General features: G+C 36.7%; 1 protein-coding gene across 3 annotated transcripts in view; it reads right to left on the bottom strand.

Annotated features, from left to right (window-relative positions):
- Positions 1–22,564, bottom strand: part of KCNIP4 (potassium voltage-gated channel interacting protein 4) — a 1,194,812-nt gene that overhangs the window by 931,637 nt on the left and 240,611 nt on the right. Inside the window, exon 1 of one of the 3 annotated variants that reach the window (XM_008017777.3) lies at positions 12,142–14,028. The exons of the other annotated variants lie outside the window; for them this stretch is intronic. Coding sequence (XP_008015968.1) covers positions 12,142–12,229 — 88 coding nt within the window. The 5' untranslated portion in view covers positions 12,230–14,028. Of the gene's footprint in view, positions 1–12,141; positions 14,029–22,564 lie in introns of those variants that run through there. 3 annotated transcript variants of the gene reach the window in all.

Below are 22,564 nucleotides of genomic sequence, written 5' to 3'. Positions count from 1 at the left end.
CATGTTATTGTAGTGTAAAACATTTTTTACTATACTTCATATCCCAGGAAAAAGCCAAGATTAGTAGTTAATATTATTTTTGGTGGGAAAAAAGCTTAATTACAAATTTTTTGAAAATTAAGGAGTTTAGACTCAAAAAGTGTTAGCAAGAATATACATTGCACATATTTGTGCAATATACAAGTCATCTGACATTTTTGGGTAGGAAAATATCTTTTGACAGGAGAGTATTAAAGCATAATTAAGTAAAACCCTTTAAGTATATTAATTTATAATATTATCATTTATGAAGGAGGTCTTTGAGTCATATGTTTTACCTAATTTGGAACATTTTAAAATCAATAGAAAGTGAACACATTTTAACATTTTCTAAGGAATTTAAAATAATACACTACACTGATATATAAGTATCCGAAATAGGACTTAGTGCTATTTGAATGAGTACTGATTCCAGTCACTGTTCTTACAAATGCTGGCTTGTAAAAGTACTCAGTGGCACCTTGAATTGGGATTGCTTTATTTTTTCTGATGAGGAAACTGGTATCATGGGGGGAATATGAACTTGTCCAAGGTCACCTGCTAAGATGTGATGGTGCGAAGATAAAAGTTCAGATCATTTTGTCTGCCAAGTCTAAGTGTTTCTACCCCACCAAGCCACCACCTGAGGCGCTTTTCACAATGTAAGGTTGTGAGAATAATGTGCTTGTGGAATGGGAGAGTAATAATCAGTACACGAACCAATTAGGTGTTATAACCTTGGTAATATCACTTGAATAACTCAGGTTCAGTTGTCTCTTCTGAAAATAAAGAAAGCAGACCAAATGATTTTTTTGTTGTTGTTTGTTTGTTTTGGTTTGGTTTTTGTTTTGAGATGGAGTCTCGCTCTGTCGCCCAGGCTGGAGTGCAGTGGTGTGATCTCGGCTCACTGCAAGCTCCAACTCCCGGGTTCACGCCATTCTCCTGCCTCAGCCTCCAGAGTAGCTGGGACTACAGGTGTCCGCCACAATGCCTGGCTAATTTTTTTGTATTTTCAGTAGAGACGGGGTTTCACCATGTTAGCCAGGATGGTCTCAATCTCCTGACCTCGTGATCTGCCTGCCTCAGCCTCCCAAAGTGCTGGGATTACAGGTGTGAGCCACTGCGCCCAGCCAGACCAAATGATTTTTAAGATCCATAGAGATGTAACGTGTCTATGATCCAATAATATATTCTGACACAAAAAAATCTTTACATGAGTGACATGATAAACATAATGTTGTCTATATTGTTGCCATTGTGTTCAGGACTTGTACCACTTTGAGTGCAAAAGAGCTTCTCAGCCTTCCAAGTTCAGGGTTTGTGCTTTTACTTGAAGACAGGCTAGGAGGGCATCATTGGAGGGAACATTTGCATGGATTTGGGAACATGCCCAGCCCTTGGCTATATAGTTTCCCTTGGGAGAATTCAGTAGACACAGCATAAAACTGATCTTTAAAGTTCTAAAAGCTTTTTATAGAACTGGCTTCCTAGCTCTTTAAAGCCTTTTGACTTTTGTTTGGCTCAGGGAATTACAAGATGATTACGAAATTCTTTTTGTATCTCTTATCATAAAACAGGCTCTATGTATCTTAACATATTATAGAACAGGAACGTGACTGATTTGGCAGGCATTGAGTCACTTATCCTAATCTGGTGACCTTGCAAAATAAAAATCTTCCCATTGTAGAGGTAATAATATTGAGCCCAGAAAATTTACTACTTTCTCCAGGAGAAGAAAACTGTAGCTAGAGAACAGATCAACTTAAAGCCTGGTAATACTTTACTCAAAGCACGGTAATATGTTTGTGTGTGCGTGTAAAATCTCTAAAATGATAGTACAGCCAAGGCTGTATCTTTTTGTTTCCAGTAATTTTACCATAGTTGAAGATGGGAGAAACCTATACATTTCTAATATTAATTTATTAGTTTAATGTATAGAGATATAACTATGTATTTTTTAATTTAAAAAACATTAAAATTCAACCATTATACATATACTATGTTCCCTGTAGAAAAATGAGAAAATATAAATACATTGACATTTATACATAAATCAACCATAAGATACATGACTTTTTAAATAAATGAGCAAATATACAGGACCTACCCCATTTAGTTACACCTCCTCTGAGTACAGTTAGAGAGAATTCACACTTCCAATTATTTATAATAATCTCAATTATCTATAACTACTTTTATAATTGGAAGAAGTACCAGGTAGAGGTAGAACAGCAGAATCATAACAGAGATTAGAATGAGCAGCTGAAGTAGCCAAGATCAGAAGTGATTAGGAAGTCACAATTCTACCAACTGTGGAAAAGATATGCAAAGAAACAGGCAGGAGATGGTGTAGCTCTGTCCCCTTAAAAGCACTGGTGTTCAATTTGTAGTACTTCCAGTGACTATGTAATGAACATTGACTGTGCACCAGTATGGTCTAGGCACCGGATTACAACAATAAACAGCAAAAAACCCATAATTATTTTAAAAAGTGTATATTCTACCTTTATAGACATTTGTAAATATACTGTTATTTTAGGTCATGATAATTTTTATGGAGAAGACTACCATGCCTCCCAGCTTGTCTGGGACAGTTTGGATTTATGCCTGTTTTCCTGCTGTGATTATTAAGATTGCCTCTTTTTACTCTCAAAAATGTCCCAGTTTTGGTGACCCTCTCGGTAAAAGAAATTTCAAAACAATGATAATATGAAAATATGTGTGGGAGGGGTTCTTTTGGATTGGATGGTCAGGAGATGTCTCACTAGGTGATATTTGAGCTGAGAATTAAAGTAATCACACAGCTCTTAAGGGTGAATTTGAATTTGACAGGGGAAAACTATGTAGTCAAACAAAGATGTAGTTTAGATTCTAATAAATCTGGTTTTATACCTTAGCCCCAGCACAACCTAGGTTTGGTACTTTGGGCTAGGCTCCCTGTGAGATACTCAATAGTATAGCTTAAGTCTAATAATGTGATGCAGAAATGAACACATTAAATTATATGGGCAAAGACACATATTTATTTATGATATCCTCTCGCAACACCATAAGGAAATAATCTATATTTTAAAGCAACTACTGTGCAGTAAACACTGTGTTTGGGTTCGGCTGGATAATTAAGTATTACTGGTTGAGTATCCCTAATTCAAAAATATGAAATCCAAACTGCTCCAAAATCTGAACCTTTCTGAATGCTCAATGGACACTCAAAGGAAATGCTCAGTGGAGCACTTTGGATTTCAAATTTTCAGATTAGGAATGCTGAACCAGTATATATTCTGCAAATATTCCAAAATCCAGAAGCGTCCAAAAACCAAAATACTGCTGGTTCAAGCATTTCAGTGATGAGATACTGAACTAGGTTTTCTGTCATTTAGAAGATCCTGATCTACCTGAGATACAACTTGAACACCTGAATCTGTTCAATATACAGGGTTGACTAGTAATTAAATGCTGAACAATATGGGACAGATAACTTGTACTATCAGAGCTCGAAAAGAAAATAAATCAATATACATCACAGAATGAAGCAGGGTTCCAAGGAAAGAAAATAGGATCTGAACAGGTGTTTAATTGATAAAATGCAATATTTCCTACCTGACCACTCAAAAAGCCATGGAAATATTGCTCCAGACAGACAACAGGACCCTCTGTTGGGGCTTGGCCGGTAGTTTCTGCAGCAATCTGGATTGTGTGGACAATTTAGCTTTTTAGCAAAACTCCCTGTTCCTACAAATAATCCCACTAATCCTCTCTCTCCCCAGCTGCTTCCTCACCCTTCCTGCTTGGCTCCCCTCTCATAAGCCTCTTTCTTTCTAATTTTTTCAGAGGAATATATTTTACAGTCTCGTTGCTTCACCTACCTTGCCCATTGTCCTTGCCTAAAACTGTCCTTGACTGAAATAGCAAGAGATAGTTTTCCTCTGCTTTTTGAAATCTTAGCATATGTTGGTTGGCTGAGTTAACTGCTTCATATTTATTTGCTGTACTGGCAGGTTGACACAGGGCAATTGGGAATCATGAAGAAATAGCTCAGCAGAACCACGAGATTCAGCTCTTAACAATCACTTAATAAATGTTGGTTGAATGAATAAATGGCTATTATAGTTATTGAAAACTAATAAAATTAAAGGCAAGTGAGTTTAAAAATTGCAGTCATTTATATAGGTTGGTTTCTATTTATTCCTAATTACCAGGAACCATATAATGATTAGGTATTTCAATTATCTTTAGTGAAAATTTAATTTGAATAAAACTAACAGAACATCCTATAGATACCAGATCAGTAATAGTGACAAATTTGTTAAATGTGTGCCAGCAACAGAAATAATTATACAAAGATCCCCATTTTGCAGATGCGATGACCCAGCTTAGAGGGGTCATCTAACTGGTCTTCCCAATTGTGGGGTTAGGAATAAAGCTGGAATTCTGACACAGCTCTATGCTGTGCTGTTGCGTCTCAGAAGAATGACTGGGGGTTGAGCAGAGAAAACAGCTCTCCTGGAACACATTTTCAGAATATAAACTTTTTTCAGTTATAATGTAACATATGTGTATTATTGTCATTGAGACTATGATGAAAAGACAGAGGAAGCAAAACAAAGCCTGATAGTCCGGATATGAGACAAGTAAAGAAGGGTGTCAAGTGACGAAATGCTTTTTATGATGATATATACAATGATGAAATGCTCCCTTATGCTAAACCTTGGCACAGTCCTTCTATGCCCACCCTGGCTACTCATTCAGTCCTACTCTCACATTTGTTCTTCCTGAAGTTGGAAAATAATGATTCATTGGCCATCCTCAGCCATTATTATATGTTGATTCACTGCAGGGCTTTATTTGTCCTCCTCTAAAAACATAAAGTGAACATTAGCCCCAAATAAAGAATATCTTGGGACATCCTGATACCACTGCTATATCTCTATTAGGCAGGAGAAATAGATAATGTTAGGCATAGAGCCATATTTTGCAGGGACTTGCTAAAAACTGATTTGTTGGCAAAATTAGTTTATATTGCATATATATGTATATGTGTGTGTATATACATTGTACATATGTGTGTATATATTGTACATACACACACACACACACACACACACACACCTCAATGATGACCTCTGTCATGGTCAGTTGGACTTTTCTTCCACAGTTAAGGGAAGCTCCTCAGATCTTACCTTCCCAAGCCCACAAAAATATCCCAAGACTAGAAAAACAGTGTTGGAGAGAAAACAAACTTCATCCAAGAAAAGCTGTTGATATGGTTTGGATGTTCTGTTCCCTCCAAATCACATGTTGAAATGTGATGCCCAGTGTTGGAGATGGTGCCTGGTGGGAGGTGTTTGGATCATGGGGATAGATCCCTCATGAATGACTTGGTGCCCTCCCCAATGCAATGAGTTACTGACAGATCTGATTGTTAAAAAGAATCTGGGACCTCCCCTCATCTAGCTTCCTCTCTTGCCATGTGACACATCTGCTCGCCTTTCACTTTCCACCATGATTGTAAGCTTCCTGAGGCCTCATCAGAAGCCAGGCAGATACTGGTGCAATAATTGTACAGCCTGCAGAACCATATGCCAAGTAAATCTTTTGTCTTTACAAATTACCCAGCCTCAGGTATTCCTTTACAGCAATGCAAAACAGAGTAACATAGATGTCAACGTGCCTAACAAACACAAACCACAGCAACATCTCACTGAGTTGTAATAACATCTTCCCATAATAACAAACATCACATTAGTTTCAAATATCATTTAATTTAGCTGATCATAATGACATTCTCTTGGAATACAGAGTCAATCTGTTTGAACGTATAGGTTTGCTTTACTTCTGGAATGTAAAAAAAAATATACAGAGAAATATTGGAGAGGAGTTTTACGGTCAAAGTAAAAGATAAACAATGATAGTGAACGATGTGGTAGAATGATAGGAACCTCTGCATGACCCAGAGATATGATGAGCTTGCTCATGCCACCTTCAATATCTTTTGAGGGGAAGCAACATGACCACTGTGACAAATTTTAAATAAAAAAGCCCAGTCAGTGGTTATACCAGTGGTGAGTGAATATAAAATAATCAATACTGCTATGAACATATTTCTCCTGCTTAGAGTAGCTTTCCTGCAGGTTTCTAGGATGGGGTCAGACAATGGAAGCTGTAGCAGAAACTCTGAAAGTAGGAGAAAAATGAGAGCAGCATTTTTTTCTTCCCTGAGCTTTCTTCCGATCAGGCCTCTGTGGGTAGGTTCTATTCCTGTACTCAAGGCCGCCACTCTGGAAGCTTTCTGGACACAGTTTTCCTCTCCAGGCTCTGGAAGTGGTTCCTATCTCTTGCCTCTTCAATAGTTTACTGTTACCAGCTGGAGAATACACATGACTCCTTATTGCTCCAATACAGAGTCACTTTATCACATTCTTTTCTGGAGTGTAAGATCTCATTCCTGTCAGAAACAGAACTAATACAGATCACAATCAATGTATAATATCCTCTAGTCTTTGTCTTGTATCATGAAACTTAAACATTTCTTTAAGTACTTAAACGATGCACTGATTTGTAAGCGCTAAAATTTCTGGTAAGAAAGCTCTGATTACCTTTAGCAAGAGGGGCAAATGCAGCTTTTCTTTTCTTTGCTTTTCTTTTCTTTTTTTTCTTGAGACAGAGTTTCACCCTGTTGCCCAGGCTGGAGTGCAATGGCATGATCTTGGCTCACAGCAACCTCTGCCTCCAGGATTCCAGCGATTCTCCTGCTTCAGCCTCTTGAGTAGCTGGTACTACAGGCGCCCGCCACCATGCTCAGCTATTTTTTCATATCTTTAGTAGAGAAGGGGTTTCACCATACTGGTCAGGCTGGCCTGAAACTCCTGACCTGGTGATCCACCCGCCTCGGCCTCCCATAGTGCTGGAATTACAGGTGTGAGCCACGGCACAGGGCCAAATGCAGCTCTTTCTACAAATATGAGCTCTTCCCTTTAAACCATGTGCAACATATTGATTAGTTTAGCCAATCAGTAAACAAGTGAGTTTTAAGAGTTTACCACGTCTAAGACTATGAGATCAGTCCACTTACTACTTTAAAGTTATGACAATGATAAAAACAGTCTTCTTTGGGAAAGAAGAGGCTTTTTTTAACCCTGCAAGCTTACCTAATATGCTAATTATAGGAAAAAGAACATAATTTGCAATGTAATAAAACATTAACATGCAAATTTCTTTCTGAAATTCAAGACGGCAACCAGTTACCTATATATATAAGTGTTTTGTCTGTTTAATCAGGGACCCTGTAATCAGATTTGGCAGAAATGACAGATTATAAGAAGATTAAGCAAGACCATGAATTCTCCACAAATGTCCCTTTAATCCTGATTATAAACTTAAACAGGACAAAATAATTATCCTGATAAAGTTTAAAATGTAAACTCTGTTGGGAAAAGTAACAGTGCCATAAATTCATTGGCAGTCAAGTGTAAACATCATTTTTCTTTGCTTTCTTTTTGCTTGAGAATAGATTTCAATGGAAGAAACAGCACAAGAAAACAGTGTAACATGGTGGTATTTTATATGCATTTGAATAATGCAAATTTTACATGATGCTATATGAAATATAATCTTGTTTTATCAGCAAAATTGGAAAGAATCGATTAAAAAGTTGAAAAAAATCAGGAATAGCATAATTTCAGAGCAGGCAGGTCAAGAGAATATAAACTATTTGACTGCCACATGCCAGGGCCACTTGAACTGGGAAATAGAAAATCCTGTCATCATTTTATTTTATTTTGTTTTATTTTATTTTATTTATTTATTTAGCCAAGATTCAGCTTGAATTTTGCTAGTGTGTATTTATGTGAAGTCTTTAGGGGCACATCCTTTGTGTGAGATGTGTCTGCCCTATGTATAAATGTGGCTGGCTGGGGGATGAGAGAATACACAGGGGAGAGAGGTTGGAAATATAATTCTCTGTTCTACCATCTCCAGGGGGGAAGAAGAGAACGGAAAATGGAAGGGCACATGGCCAGAAAAAAACTTTGTCAAGTCTCTGATTTTGCTTAGGATCACCTCTTACCTTCTCTTCAGACTTCAAAAATGTAGTATACAAAAATATTTAAGGCCGGGCATGGTGGCTCATGCCTATAACCCTAGCACTTGGGAAGGCCAAGGTGAGTGGATCACCTGAGGTCACGAGTTCAAGACCAGCCTGGCCAACATGGCAAAACCTCGTCTCTACTAAAAATACAAAAATTACTGGGGCTTGGTGGTGAGCGCCTGTAATCCCAGCTACTCGGGAGGTTGAGGCAGAGAGAATTGCTTAAAACCCGGGAGGCAGAGGTTACAGTGAGCTGAGATCGCGCCACTGCACTCCAGCCTAGGCGACAGAGCGAGACTCTATCTCAAAAAGAAAAGTAAGTATTTATATGTCTAGCCTGTGGTGACTTGTCCCACAATACCTTCAGTGATGTCAAGTTTAAGGCTGGAAACCACTCAATGAAAACTTGTGAAACATATGTCGAATGTGCACCATCTCTCTCATCCTTTAATCTAAAACTCTCTACTTGATGGAATGATGAATTCTTACCTCCTGCTTTTAATAATATAATTTCACAAAATTTGAAATACTTTAACCCAGTAGTTAAACAGCAATTCAGTGTTTTGGGTTTAAATTGCTTTTGCTTCCCTTAGGTGGAGAATTGAACTTGGACATGCCTATAACTTTCAGGCCTGAAGCCTGAAACAGAGCTCCAGGCAATAACCACCTCACACATATATTTGGGGAATTCTTGCTAATAGAAAAATGTGTTCAGGTCTTGACTTTTCAAGCAAACAATGTACAGAATATTGAAAAATGTCAAAACAACCTTCAAATAAGTACCCTAAAACATGACAATACTAAATTTTGCACATAAAGAAGAAACAGTTCAAAAACATGATATCTGTAATAACATTCATCCTTCTCAGTGGGATGTTGTATGGGTTCCTATGATACACAAATTGCCCACTGATAGAAGCGTCATATTCTTGGAGCAATCCTAAGACTTATTTCCATTTATTTAGGTGTACAAGAATATATTGGGTAGCATGAGCACCATCTAGAATTGAATATAATATGGTACATCAAGAGGCAGGTCTCAAACAGAGAAGAAAATAGGATACTTCATCCTACAATGAACTGAGGTCATTAACTTGTAATATTTGCATATGGATTTCTGTGATTTACTATACATAACAAATAAATTTTTTAAATGCTTGTGTTTTTATGATTAATACAGACATTACATATGTTTGTAAAATACACTCTTTGAGAAGTGATTTGCCATGATAAAAAACATGTAGGGAGTTTCAGGGAAAATAGATGTATCTTATTTTAGCTGGACAAATCTTTACCTTTGAATCTGTACTCTTTAAAAAAATTATTTTAGAAATCAAATTAAATTTTTAATTTGTAAACAATCCTAGGCATTGCCAAAACTTACATGAAAAGCTCTCACAAAAGGAGACTGCTTTTCTCTGACTTGTGATAACACTAATAAGACAAATTGAAGGAAAGTTTGTATCCACAAAAGTTTCTTTGCACTTCCAATGTTCTATGTTTATATAAATGGCCCATTTTGGTATCAAATGAGAAGCAGCTGCCAAAAATAAAATTATATATTTCAGAATTAACCCGTTTTCAAATGTAAAACAAAATCACTATTTCCTCAGATAACATGATTGACCAAAAAAACAAAAATAAAGGGATTGTTGGTAAAAAGAATAAAATCACCCAAGACATGTTCGTGCTGTTTTAAATTTTTGATAACTATAAAGATGCATGCTGATTGTTCAGGATACGGTTAGCAGCTGCCTGCATATCCAACTTTAAAGGAAATTTTTTAAGCTAGTTCAACTCTGTTTCCAACTTCTTCATTAATTACTTAGCTAAGGGACTTGAAAATGTCCTAATGAATTTTACATTAGACTCTGCAATATCACTGGTGTATATTACCAGAGCATCTAGCAAATGCATAAATTGACTTTTCCAAGTAGCATTTTTGAGGAGTTGTAAAGATTCTGGCTGGATATCACAAAATTTAGTATTAGAGACTGAGCCGAAAAGAATTTTTACAAGAAACAGGTTGCTGTAATCACATTTCTCAGGTCATAAATCTATGTTACTACTTTATGATAATCTGTCGGTCCTTGTTCTCAAAGTTCAAAGATGCTATGCTTCTTTTTGTTTCTCCTGCGGTTCAAAAAGAAAGCAATGCCACTTAAAGTGATTTCTAAATATGCATTGAATAAAGCTTAAAATATTGCTGCTATACTAGCTTTCCATAATTTCCATATAATAAAGTACCATCCAGTGATAAAGTACCAACCACAGTAATTTGGATTTAATACTTATGGTTTACAGCTTCACAACCACTTACCATTTTCGTAAAATTCTTTGAAATCAAAAGTTTAAGAAAACTATTCAACAAACAGAATGAGCTAGACAGGCAGAAAACGGCACCTAAATCCAGTCAGAAACAGAACCTTAGGATTGCCCTATCAGAGAGAAAAGGACAGACAACCATGGAAACCTCATGGAAAGCTTTCTTTTATAAAATATTTCTCTAGTTTCATGGCAAGGTAAAAGATCACCTCTTGCTCATTTTCAAATGTGCCATGATACCATAAATGGTACATCATCCTTACTTGAATGTTGAAAGCTAATACGCCGGTAACGTCAAAGTCATAGTGATGGGACTAAACATTTGTAATCTAAAGGTGAAGACCGCATGAGAACCACCACAGAGCTCTGAGCTGGCAAAAGTCAGATACAGACTCTCAACGATTATTCCTTAAAGAATATCCAAAGTCACCACAATTCACATTACCTAAAGATTAAAATGCGGATATTAACAGGAAATTAACATTAGGATATTAACAATCCTCTTAATATCTATTAATATTTAATGAGGCTCTCTAAAATCATTTGATTGTCAGTTATTCTCTTAAAATGGTTTTCCCTTATTACACTAACATAATTGCATATGCAGTTTTGTTAATTATCGTGAAGACTTGACTTTCTTAGGTAAAATGTTGCTCAAATTCATCTCTCAGCTTTATATCAGCACATCACCTCTTGCTCATTGTCAAATGTGACATGATATCATAAATGGCACATCATCCTGACATCATCCTTACTTATTTACAGTGTGTGAGTTTCTTTACTCTTTTTTTTCTCTTCATTTAAAGAAGACAAATACAGGTCAGTATTTGAAAAATAAAGCTCACAACAGTTCTTTACGACCAGAATCAAAGTATGGTGTTCTATTAACCAAGATTTGTCTCTCAGAAGTTTGATGATCTGTTAAAAATATATATATTATCAGTGTCAAGTAATTTTGGTCCCACCTGTCACTAACTTAATGACAGCATTGCCTAGGAATTTCATGGGCAACAAAACTGTTGGTTTAGCCTCATAATTTTGGAACATTTTAAAAATATTTTCTTGCTATCAACACTTAAGATTTAAATAGAGTTTCTATTTCAATCGTGCAAATTTTTAAACATTGAAATCCACTGCAATGAAACAAATATCAAACCTCGCATGGACATTTTACTCTACAGCTGTTTTCATATTTTGCTCACAATTTGCAAGGAACTCAGAGATCCAAAAGAAATACCCTTAACTCTTTCACAGCCAAGCCCTATGATCAAACACACTGGAAATAATCTGTGGATTATAATAATCAAAGAGTTCTAGAGAATTTCTAAATATCTGCAGGAAGAAAATCTGTGTGCTTTTCCAGTAAACTGCAGCAAGCAGGAAAGAAGAGAAAAACCCCTTGCACGATCATGTATTAAAAAAAAAAAAAAAAAAAAATCTTTCTACTCTGCAGATACTGTTTCCTGAAATTTACCAACAACACTGCCTTGAAGACATAAAAAAAATACATCCACAGAATTCAGTTCTACCCCCAAAAGAGCTGCACTGCACACATTTTTAGAAACATAAATCTCAGCAAATACAGTTGCATTTTATTGACAACATTAAAAATAATCACAACAAAGAAATAGTGAGTCTTTCCTATTCCATTTCAACTTCATTACCATGCTCCACTAGCCTCTATTTAAAAAAAAAAAAAAAAAAGTCATTACCTGTATGAAGAGAACCTGTTAATAGTCTGAGAAGGTACTGGGCAAATTTCAATATTTCCCGTTTACACCGCTTTCTACAGCCACTCATCTTAAGCAACAAGGTATTCCTCTGAGGAGAGCCAGAAGTCTTTGCCAATAATAATAATATAAAAAAGACAGTCTCTCAGGAGAAACTTCTGTCTCAGTTTATGCACAGGCTGCCTTACAACTCCTGTGGAATTAGCTGTTAGCGCCTCAATCAGAAATTCCTTTAAAATGCTAGAGAAGCCAGATACAGCTACAACAGTAACAGGGAGGTGAGAAAACACGGCTTCTCAGTGTGGTGACCAAGTTCTTCTGTGGCAACAGATAGGCTGCCGGTTCACACTTGTAGTATCCCAGCTCTGGTTCGGCTCGGCATCCCCTCTCCAGAAGCAGTTGCAACCTCACAGACCATTCAGAGGGAGGCGGGGCCTGTGATGCCAGCTCATCAGTGAATCAGCATGTAAGCAGGTGAGAAGACAGATGACAGGTCACTGGGTCTGAAACCCTTCGGATACCAATAAAGGGAACTTGCGAGTGCACTCCAGCCTGCTGGGAAGGAACCTCAGGGCCCGAGGCTGTACAAAATGAATGATTCCCAAAAAAAGGAGGTGGGGAGAGGGAAGTATGCTGCTCAAGGTCAGACATCAGACAACTCCCTGACATGGTGTTAATCAGATTCAGGAAGGCTACACGGGGGAAAGGCTCATGTGAGAAGCTGACCCTGATTCTAAACAGACTTGACGATTTACCACCACCTGGGGACAACACTATTTTGTCAGGGATAAATGTATTCTTCATGGGCTTAGAGGTAGAAAATAAGCTGTTTCTTAAAACTGGCTACATTTTCTGTACAGCGCACGGGCTCAGGTATCTGGAAATGAGGATACATAATTGTCTCCTTTAAAACACAGTAGCCTAGAAACCACAAATCTTAAGCCCTCTACATTGCCTCCAGGCAACAGAGCTCCAAAACTAATTTGCTGTCTTGTCCTAAGAGAAAGAAGTGCCTCAGTTTCTTCATATTTCAACAAGGCTAATACAACCATCTCCCTACCAATCAACTTTTTAAAAGTTAATAGCCAGAACAATGGCAAGGATTTGCAATTTTCACAAAGTACTTTCCCTTTAAGACACTGGGATAGAGGCAGTTGCTGTGGAAGCCAGAAAACTACAGGCTTGCCTTCTCTGAAAAAGCGGTTTTCCTGAATTCTTAAGTGCCTTAGGCAGTTTTTAGGATTTGTTTACACTCTTAATTTATACTCCTAGAGTTTTTTGTTTATTTTTGTTTGTTCTGTATAAACATAAATATTGTATCTGTGAGATTTAGCACAGATGGGGCCATATTTTAAATCTGAGACAGGTCTTTTGGCTTCTTATTCTGACAGCTGCAATAATTCTAGTTGAAACTGATAATTCCCAACAAAACTACACAGGAAATGATGTTCTTCTACACTAAAGAAAGAAGCACTCCTGGACTCACAGACTGAAACACATTGAATGGAAACTCATTCTCTTCTAGAACTCTTCCCCATTCCCGCCAGTCTCAGGGTTAGTCTAACCAGGCTAACCATTTAAATGGAATAACAAAGCATGCTTTCTAGGAATTTTCAGAACTTTAATTGAAAGTATTTAAGATATAAATAGACTCATACACAAAGATCAGCAACATGTTTTTTGAAGTTCTTTCTCCTACACGTTTATCATGAGTGATGGCATCCCTAAGTTTGAAACAGGCAGGAGAAATACACAATCGTAGTTCAACAGTTGGTTTAATCAGTTGAACACTCCATTACCTTATCTCCAAAAGTGGGAATAGAATGCATATTTTATTTACTTGTTGGAGAGTAAAATAAGATGGGAAGGGACAACCTTAAGCACAACACTTTTATTCATAGCACAACACTTTTATTCATAGATCTAGCAATTATATACTGAGAACCTATTATGTTCTAGACATGCTTCTATGTGCTGGCAACACAGTGGTAACTGAGAAAGGCAAAGCCTCTGTTCTCATGCAGCTTACACCTCAACAAAGAAAACATCAAGTTACCAAATAATAAGAACATATCCCACATGAGTAAGTGTTGTTGAACCAGGAGAAAACATTAAAACCAGCTGGCAGAATAGAAAGTGAGTAGGTTGAGAGGTCAGGAAAGAGATCTCTAAGAAAAGAAGTTAAGCAGGAGTTTACATTACAAGAAGGAACTGACCAGGGTAAAGGGCACCTCGAGTGGAGGAAACAGCTTGTGCAAATACCCCAAGCTGGGAATGAACGTGGCATCATTAAGGAACAGAAAGAAGGGTGTGACTGCTGAAACATGCCGAGCCAGGAGAGACTTCGGGGAGACATTTTCATGGATAAAGTCGGGGGCTACCGTAGGCAGTATGTGAAGCCTTATAGCTGGGGTAAGGGATTTAGATTTCAGTCTCTTTGCCAGAAAGCCACTCTAGGGAATATGGGACTTGTGTGATCTGCCTGCTATGTAAAGGATGAACTGCTAGGGAGCAAGAGAGGAAAAGGAACACATGAGAGGGGCCGTCACAGCAGTCCAGGTGAGAAACAATGGTGGCATGGCCTGGAGTGGAAATACAGGTAGTCAGTTTCTGGATATAATTGAAAACAGAATCAGTATAGTTTGGTACACTGAATAGGGACATGAGGGAAAGAAAAAATTAAGGATGAATTAGTTTGGGACATGAATAACTGAATGGGTAAATTTAATGTGTTGATGACATAGAAATGCTATGGGATAGCTGGATCGTATGGTAATTCTGAGTTTTTTGAGATCCTCCATGCTGTATTCTAAAATAGCTGTACTATTATAATTTACATTCCCAATAACAGTATACCCAGGTTCCCTTTTCCCTGCACCTTTAGGATACTTGTTATCTTTTGTCTTTTGTCTAATAGCCATTCTAACAGATGTGCAGTGATAGATCACTGTGATTTTAATTTGCATTTCCCTGATGATTAGGGATGTTGACTGTTTTTTCAGGAACCTATGGGTCATTTGTATGTCATCTTTTGAGAAATGCTTGTTCAGGTGCTTTGCCCATTTTTTAAATCGAGTTATCTGTTTTCTTGCTATTGAGCTATTTGAGTTTCTTGTATATTTTGGATATTACCCCTTATCAGATGTACAGTTTGCAAATATTTTCTCCCAATTGTGGGTTATCTTTTCACTGTGTTTTTGTTGTTGTTTTTGTTTTTTGCTGTGCAGAAGCTTTTTAGTTTGCTGCAATTTCATTTCTCTATTTTTGCTTTTGTTGCCTGTGCTTTTTGGGTCCTTTATGAGAAATCATTGTCCATACCAACGTCCTGAAGCTTTTTCTCTATATTTCAGTAGTCCCACAGTTCCAGGTTTTACATTTCAGTATTTAACCTATTTTGAGTTAATATTTTTGTAGATGATGTGAGATAAAGGTCCAGTTTCGTTCTACATATGGTTATCCAGTTTTCCCCCAACACCTTTTATTGAAGACACTGTCCTTTCCCCATGGTGTGTTCTTGGCACCTTTGTCAAAACTACTTCTGGGGATATATATAAAAAATTGAAATTAGTATGTCAAAAAGATATCTGCATTTCCATGTTCATTTCATCATGATTCATAATAGCCAAGATATGGAAGCAATCTAAGTGTTCATCAACAAATGAATAAAAAAATGTGGTATAGATACACATTGGAATAATATCTAGCCTTATACAAATTAGGAAATTCTGTCATTTGTAATAATAGGGAAGAACCTCAAGGATGTTATGCTAAGTTAAATAAGCCAGGCACAGAACGACGAGTATTGTATGATCTCACTTATATGTGGAATCTAGAAAAGTTGAACTCATAAGAACAAAGAGTTGAATGGTATTTACCAGAGGATGAGAGGGAAGGGCTGATGGACAAAGGAAGAATGTTGGTCAAAGGGTACAAAGTTTCAGCTAAACAGGAGGAATAAATTTTATTGGTCAATTGTACAATGCGATGACCATAGCTGCTAATAATGTATATTTCAAAATTCTGAAGAGTAGATTTTAATCATTCTCACCACAGAAAGATAAGTAGGTGAGGTAATCAAATTGTTAATCATCCTGATTTAATCTTTCTGCAATAACCACATATATCAAAACATCATATTGTACCCTATAAATATATGCCAAGTATTATTTGCCAATTAAAACCTTAAAAATATAAATAAATACAAATTAATACTGTTGTGTAGTCTTCTAGAGTTAAGAGAATTGACAGATCTGCTTTAGATATATTAGAATTTAGATATATCTATAATGTACTCAAAAATTAAGATGGATGTTTTGAGTCATTTAAAAATACATTTTTGTTGTTCTGTTTTTTTGAGATGGAGTCTCACCCTGTCCCCCCAGCTGAGTATAGTGGCATGATCTTGGCTCACTGCAACCTCTACCTCCTGGGTTCAAGCGATTCTCCTGCCTCAGCCTCCTGAGTAGCTGAGATTACAGGTGCCCGCCACCACGCCTGGCTAATTTTTATATTTTTAGTAGAGATGGGGTTTCACCATGTTGGGCAGGCTGGTCTCAAACTCCTGACCTCAGGTGATCCACCCGCCATGGCCTCCTAAAATGCTGAGATTACAGGAGTGAGTCACCATGCCCGGCCTACTAAAAATACTTGTTAAAATGAGAGATAAAACCAGAAAACCTACAAATGTCAAAAGGATAATAGACATGTTGGTCAATGCAGGCTGCTACAGCAAAATACCATAGTCTGCGGGGCTAAAACAACAGACAATTTCTCACAATTCTGGAGACTGAGAATTCCAAGATCGAGGTGCCCGAATACTCAGGTTTTGGTGACGGCCGTCTTTCTAGCTTGTAGAGTGCTGTCTTCTCTCTGCATCCTCACACGGAGGAGAAAGAGAGAGATGCAGTATCTTCCTCCTCTCACAAGGACATGAATTCTATTGTGAGCACACTACCCTCCTGACATTATCAAAACCTAATGACCTCCAAATGTCGCACCTCCAAATACAATCACATTGGGAGGTTAGGACTTTACATACAAATTTGTGAGCAGGAAAAACAAATATTCATTCCGTAAGAGAAGAATACTACAAACAACCCTACAACATAATGTTTGTGAATTAGATGAAATGGAACAATTCCTTAAAAAATGCAAACTAAAATAATTCAGCAAAGATTAAATAGATAATTTGAATAGCTTTATACCTGTTAAGTAAACTTAATTTACAATTTATACAATTTTCCATTAAAAAAACCTTCAGACCACATGGTTTCACTGGAGAATTCTACCAAACATATAAAAAAGAATTAACACTAATTTTTCACAATCTCTTCCAGAAAACAGACAGGAGTCAATACTTCATAATTCATTTTATGAATACAGTATTGGCATGACACAAAAACTAGAGAAAGACAATATCACAAAAAAGTAAAGTACACACAAATATCTCTTACAAGTATGGTCTCCAAAATCCTTAACAAAATGCTATCAAAGATAAATTAGCAATATATAAAAGGAAATAGTATTATAACCAGGTAGAGTTCATTCTGGGGATGCAAACCTGGTTCAATATTTAAAAAATCAAAGTAGTATATCATACTATCAGGCCAAAAAAAAAAAAAAAAAAAAAAAAAAAGAAGAATCACTTGATTATATTCATTGATGCAAAAAAAAAAGCATATGACAAAATTCAAAACTCATTCATGATTAAAAAAAAATCCAAGAAATAGGAATAGAGAAACTGCCTCACTTTGATAAAGAACATCTACAAAAACCTACTAATAACATTATGATTAATGGTGAAAGGCTAAGTGCTTTCACCCAAAGATAAGGGTCAAGACAAAAAAATGCTTCAATGTTATTCAACATAGTGTTAGAAGTGCTAGCCAGTACGATGAGGTAAGAAAAGAAACTTAAAGGCATACAGATTGTAAATAAATAAACAAAATCTTTCCATTTGCTGATGAGATGATTTTCTGCATACAAAACCCAAGGAATCTATAAAAATTAAAATTTCTAGTATAAATTAGTATCTTCAGGAATGTCATAGAATACTAGCTAAATATTCAATTATACTACTTGCAAAAAATCTGTTGTACTAGCAATGAACATATGGGCACTAAAATTTAAAACACAATATCATTTACAATGACTCAAAAAATGAAATACTTTCATGTGTGTCAAACAAAACATACACAAGACTTGTGTGCTAACAATTACAAAATTGCTGAAAAAAAATAAAAAGATGATTTAAACAAAATGTACTAAAGATGTCAGTTCTTTACTGCAACTGCAAGCAAAATTACCACAAGACTTTTTGAATATAGACAAGATTTTTCAAAAATGTATATAGATGTACAAAGGAACTAGAATAGCCAGCACAATTTTGAAAAGTATGTCTTGAAATCAGGTAGAGCGATTTTTAAGACTTACATGGCTGCAGTTCTCAAGTTTGTGAGGTATGGTTAGAATAACAGATGGGCACATGGTTCAGTGGTACAGAGTAGAAAACGCAGAACTAGAGCTACACGATTATGCACACCTAATTTTGACAAAGATGGAACAGCAGCTATTCAAGAGAGGAAAGGCAGCCTTTCAACAGTGATACTGGAGCATATGGACATCCATAGGCAAGAACCCAACCTTGGTGAAGATCTCACATCTTGTATAAATATTAGCGCAAAATACATGACAGGCTTAAATGTAAAATGTAAAACTGTTAAAGTTTTAGAAAAAAAGAAGAAGAAAATCTTCAGAATCTAGGGCTAGGCAGAGTCCTTAGCAATGTTCATTGCTAGTAAAACAGATTTTTCAAGTAGTATATATTCCAAAAACATGAGCCATAAAAGGAGAAATTAATAAATTAGATGGCATCAAAGTTTAATACTTTCACACATCAGAGACCCTGTCAAGACAATGAAAAGACAACATATAGAGTGAAAGTGAAATATCTGCAAACCACTTATCTGACAAAGGATTTGTATCTAGAATATATAAAAACTTTGAATAATTCAACAATAGAGAAGCACACAATCCAATTAGAACATGAGCGAAACACATGGAGAGTCATTTCACCAAAAAGGTAAAGCAGATGGCAAGTAAGCACATGAAAAGATATTTAACAGCATTAGTACTTATTGAAATGCAGACTAAAACTACAATGAGTTATTACTACATATCTATTAGAATGGCTAAAATAAAAGGAAAAATAGTGTCAAGATCAAATGTTGGCAAGGACACAGAAAAACTGGATCACTCATACATTGACAGTGAAATGAAAATGTTACGGTCACTCTGGAAAACAGTCTGGTGGTGTCTTAAAATTCTGAACATACATCAGCTACAAAACCCAGCAATTGTACTCCTGAGCATTTATCCCGGAGAAATAAAAATTTATTTTCACACAAAAACCTGTACACGGATGCTTAGAGCATTTTGACTTGTCATGGTCTTAACCTGGAAACAACCTAGATGCCCTTTAATGGGTGAATGGTCAAAGAAATTGTATATGTCCAAACCATGTGATACTATACAGCAATAAAACGGAATGAACTAGTGATAGACACATTTTAGATGGATCTCAAGGGAATTACACGGAGTGAAAATGCCTATCTCAAAAGATTACATACCACATGATTCCATTCATACAACATTCTCAAAATGACAGAATTACAAAAGTGGAGAACAGATTAGTGGGTACCAAGGATTAAGCAAAGGGTAGGGGGCAGAAGGAAGTGGATTCGCTATAAAAGCACAACATGGCAGATCCCTGTGGTGATGGAAGTCTTCTGTATCCTTATTGTATCAATGTTGATATCTGAGGTGTGATATTTTATTATGGTTTGGTAAGACGTTGCCATTGCAGAAAACTGAGTAGTAAATTGTACACTGCATCTCTCTGTATTATTTGCTTATAATTCCACGCTAATCTACAATTATCCCCAAATAAAAATTTAATGAAAAATTTAATAAATAAAAAATTGTAAAAATACCTTTTGAGCCCCTTCTATGTGCTACTATTTTAGGTGCTGAATACACACGAGTGAATCCAATGGACAAAATTGGTGTCTCATGGAACTTATAATGGGAAACGGGGAAAGAAATGACAGAATAGGCAAAGGGACACTGAGCATGCTGAATGGAGGGAAGGGATGGCAGAGCATGTAAAGCAAGGTGATAACAAAAGTCCTCATGAGAAAGTGAGGATGTCTGAGTAAAATTTGAAGGTGGTGTATAAGAGAACCATATAGATACCTGGAAAGTGCACATAGGTGCTTTCTCTGTATTTGTAACTTTCTGTAGACCCTGGACAGTCACCTAATATTCTACAAACCAATCTGTTTGAAAAACCTTCTCAAAATCAGCCCTCTGTAGAAGGTTTATTTTTCACATCGAAGCCTAGACCACCAGCATGATCAATATTTTCTCTAGGGAAATCAATTACTAATCACCAATTGTGTTGGACGTGTGCAAGGATCCCACTGCCTGTATCTATGTATTGTTGGGGAGTGTCCAGGGAAAATAATGTAGTTTAATGCCATCCTTGGGAAAACACAAAACATAATTAGGAAGAGAACTATACAAATATCACAGAGTATTAGAAGACAAAAATATTCTTTTAATGATCAGATAATTTGGATTAGATATAACTACCACTAGCAGCAATATCAAGAATCAAGAGTTGCATGTTCAATAATAACAGATGTCTTTAATATTTCAGAGATGTTTGAGCAAAGCCACTGTCATTTGCAAAGAAATATAAGTGAACAGCTCATAAGGGCTTAAAGGTTTTCTAGATAAAACCAGTTTTGGCACATGGTAAGGGGACTGCTAAAATTCCTAACAGTAAAGTTACAGAAAAATTTAGTTTAAATGCAAACCGGCTCATCATGTGATAAGAACAAAAGGTTCCTTGAAGAGTGATGATTCCACAAGCAACTACTGGCCACGTGAAATAAGTTACAGAAGGACATAGAAGTGTAGGCTCATTTCAAGATATATTTCTCCTAATTGCATTTTGGAGGAAATGTTTTTCAGAGCAGCTCTTTTAGAGAAGGCCAAAGTCCAAATATATGAAATCTTAAATGCACTTAGATGATCCTCATTGCTCCTTAGAATGGAAAAATAAATGTGACTGATTAAGGGAAGAAGGTTGGCTTCCCTTCAAGGAATGAGGAGTGTAGTGATTCCCAAGAAGACTCTTTTCACAATGGAGTTTTCTCGCAAAGACTGCTCCTCTCAAAACATCTTGGTGTATTCTGCGTATCTCAGTGGGAATAGACATTGTTACGCCTTTCAAATTGTCACAAGTTGCAAAATTAAACATGTGCAGCATAAAAATAGCACACCGTGGGGCTACAATGAGAAGCAGAACAGAGCCTAGCGGCAAAGTCACAGGTTTTGAAAGTGGGTCTTGATAAAATATGAGACTGGCCACTGTCCATTAGAGAGGAACTCCCCAATGCCAGGTCCCTTATTGTTCCAGAAGCTGTTCCCCTACTTTAATGAGTAAAGAGTCTGCCACGACACTACCAACGTTTGCATCAACTTTGGTGATAGCTCTATGAATACGAAGCAAGTCAAAATCAACCCTACTGGCATGAGAAGTCCTCCTTTAGTGTGGCTAGGTCTAAATCGACCACAAACCATACGATAAAGATTTTAGGTAATGCCTAAATGATGCCGCTGTTGAGGCTTTCTCCCATAGTCTAATGTCACACAATGAAGACTAAACCATTGAAAGATATGAGGATTCTGTATCACCTTGGGATTGAGTGTGACAATGTGAACGAATATTTACATGTAAATAGATTCACAGAAGTATCTACTAAATACAGATTATGAGCTTTAAAAAGTAAAACAAAACATCCTGGGGGGCCGAATAAGTGAATTTTTTTCTAGAAGATGAGATTGAACAATTCTTTGTTTGACTATGTTTTTAAGGAGAGCCACTGTTTGTTATTCATGAGTGCTCAGAAAAGTGTTTATGACATACTTGTAGATTTTGGACAAATAGTCCATTGGAAATGTGCACCAGGTAGAGCTGAGGCTCCATTGATGAGACCCCACCCACGTAAAACTCTGTCTGAAGTCCTCATAATTGTTGTGACAGGAGATGGAAGCAGATGTGTTTAGCTGAGGAAGAGCCCTGAGTGTCAGAGATAGATGCTTACATCACACTTAAATGAAAATAAAAATATATTGGAGAATCCTGTCCAACGGAGACACGACTGGCATCATGGGCTCGGAATTTGGTTTCTGCGTCAGCATCCAGGACTTCAAAAAAGGAAAGGTTGAGGGGTCAGTAGGGTTAGGGGAGTTGAGTTTCCAGTAATAGAGTTAGTTATACCTAGATTATAAGAAAAAAGGATGAGACATGTCGTCAAGTCCAATATTCCATAAAATT

This window comes from Chlorocebus sabaeus, chromosome 27 (genome assembly GCF_047675955.1).
Source record: "Chlorocebus sabaeus isolate Y175 chromosome 27, mChlSab1.0.hap1, whole genome shotgun sequence".
Lineage (NCBI taxonomy): Eukaryota > Metazoa > Chordata > Mammalia > Primates > Cercopithecidae > Chlorocebus > Chlorocebus sabaeus.
This window is presented reverse-complemented; position numbering and strand designations above follow the sequence as displayed.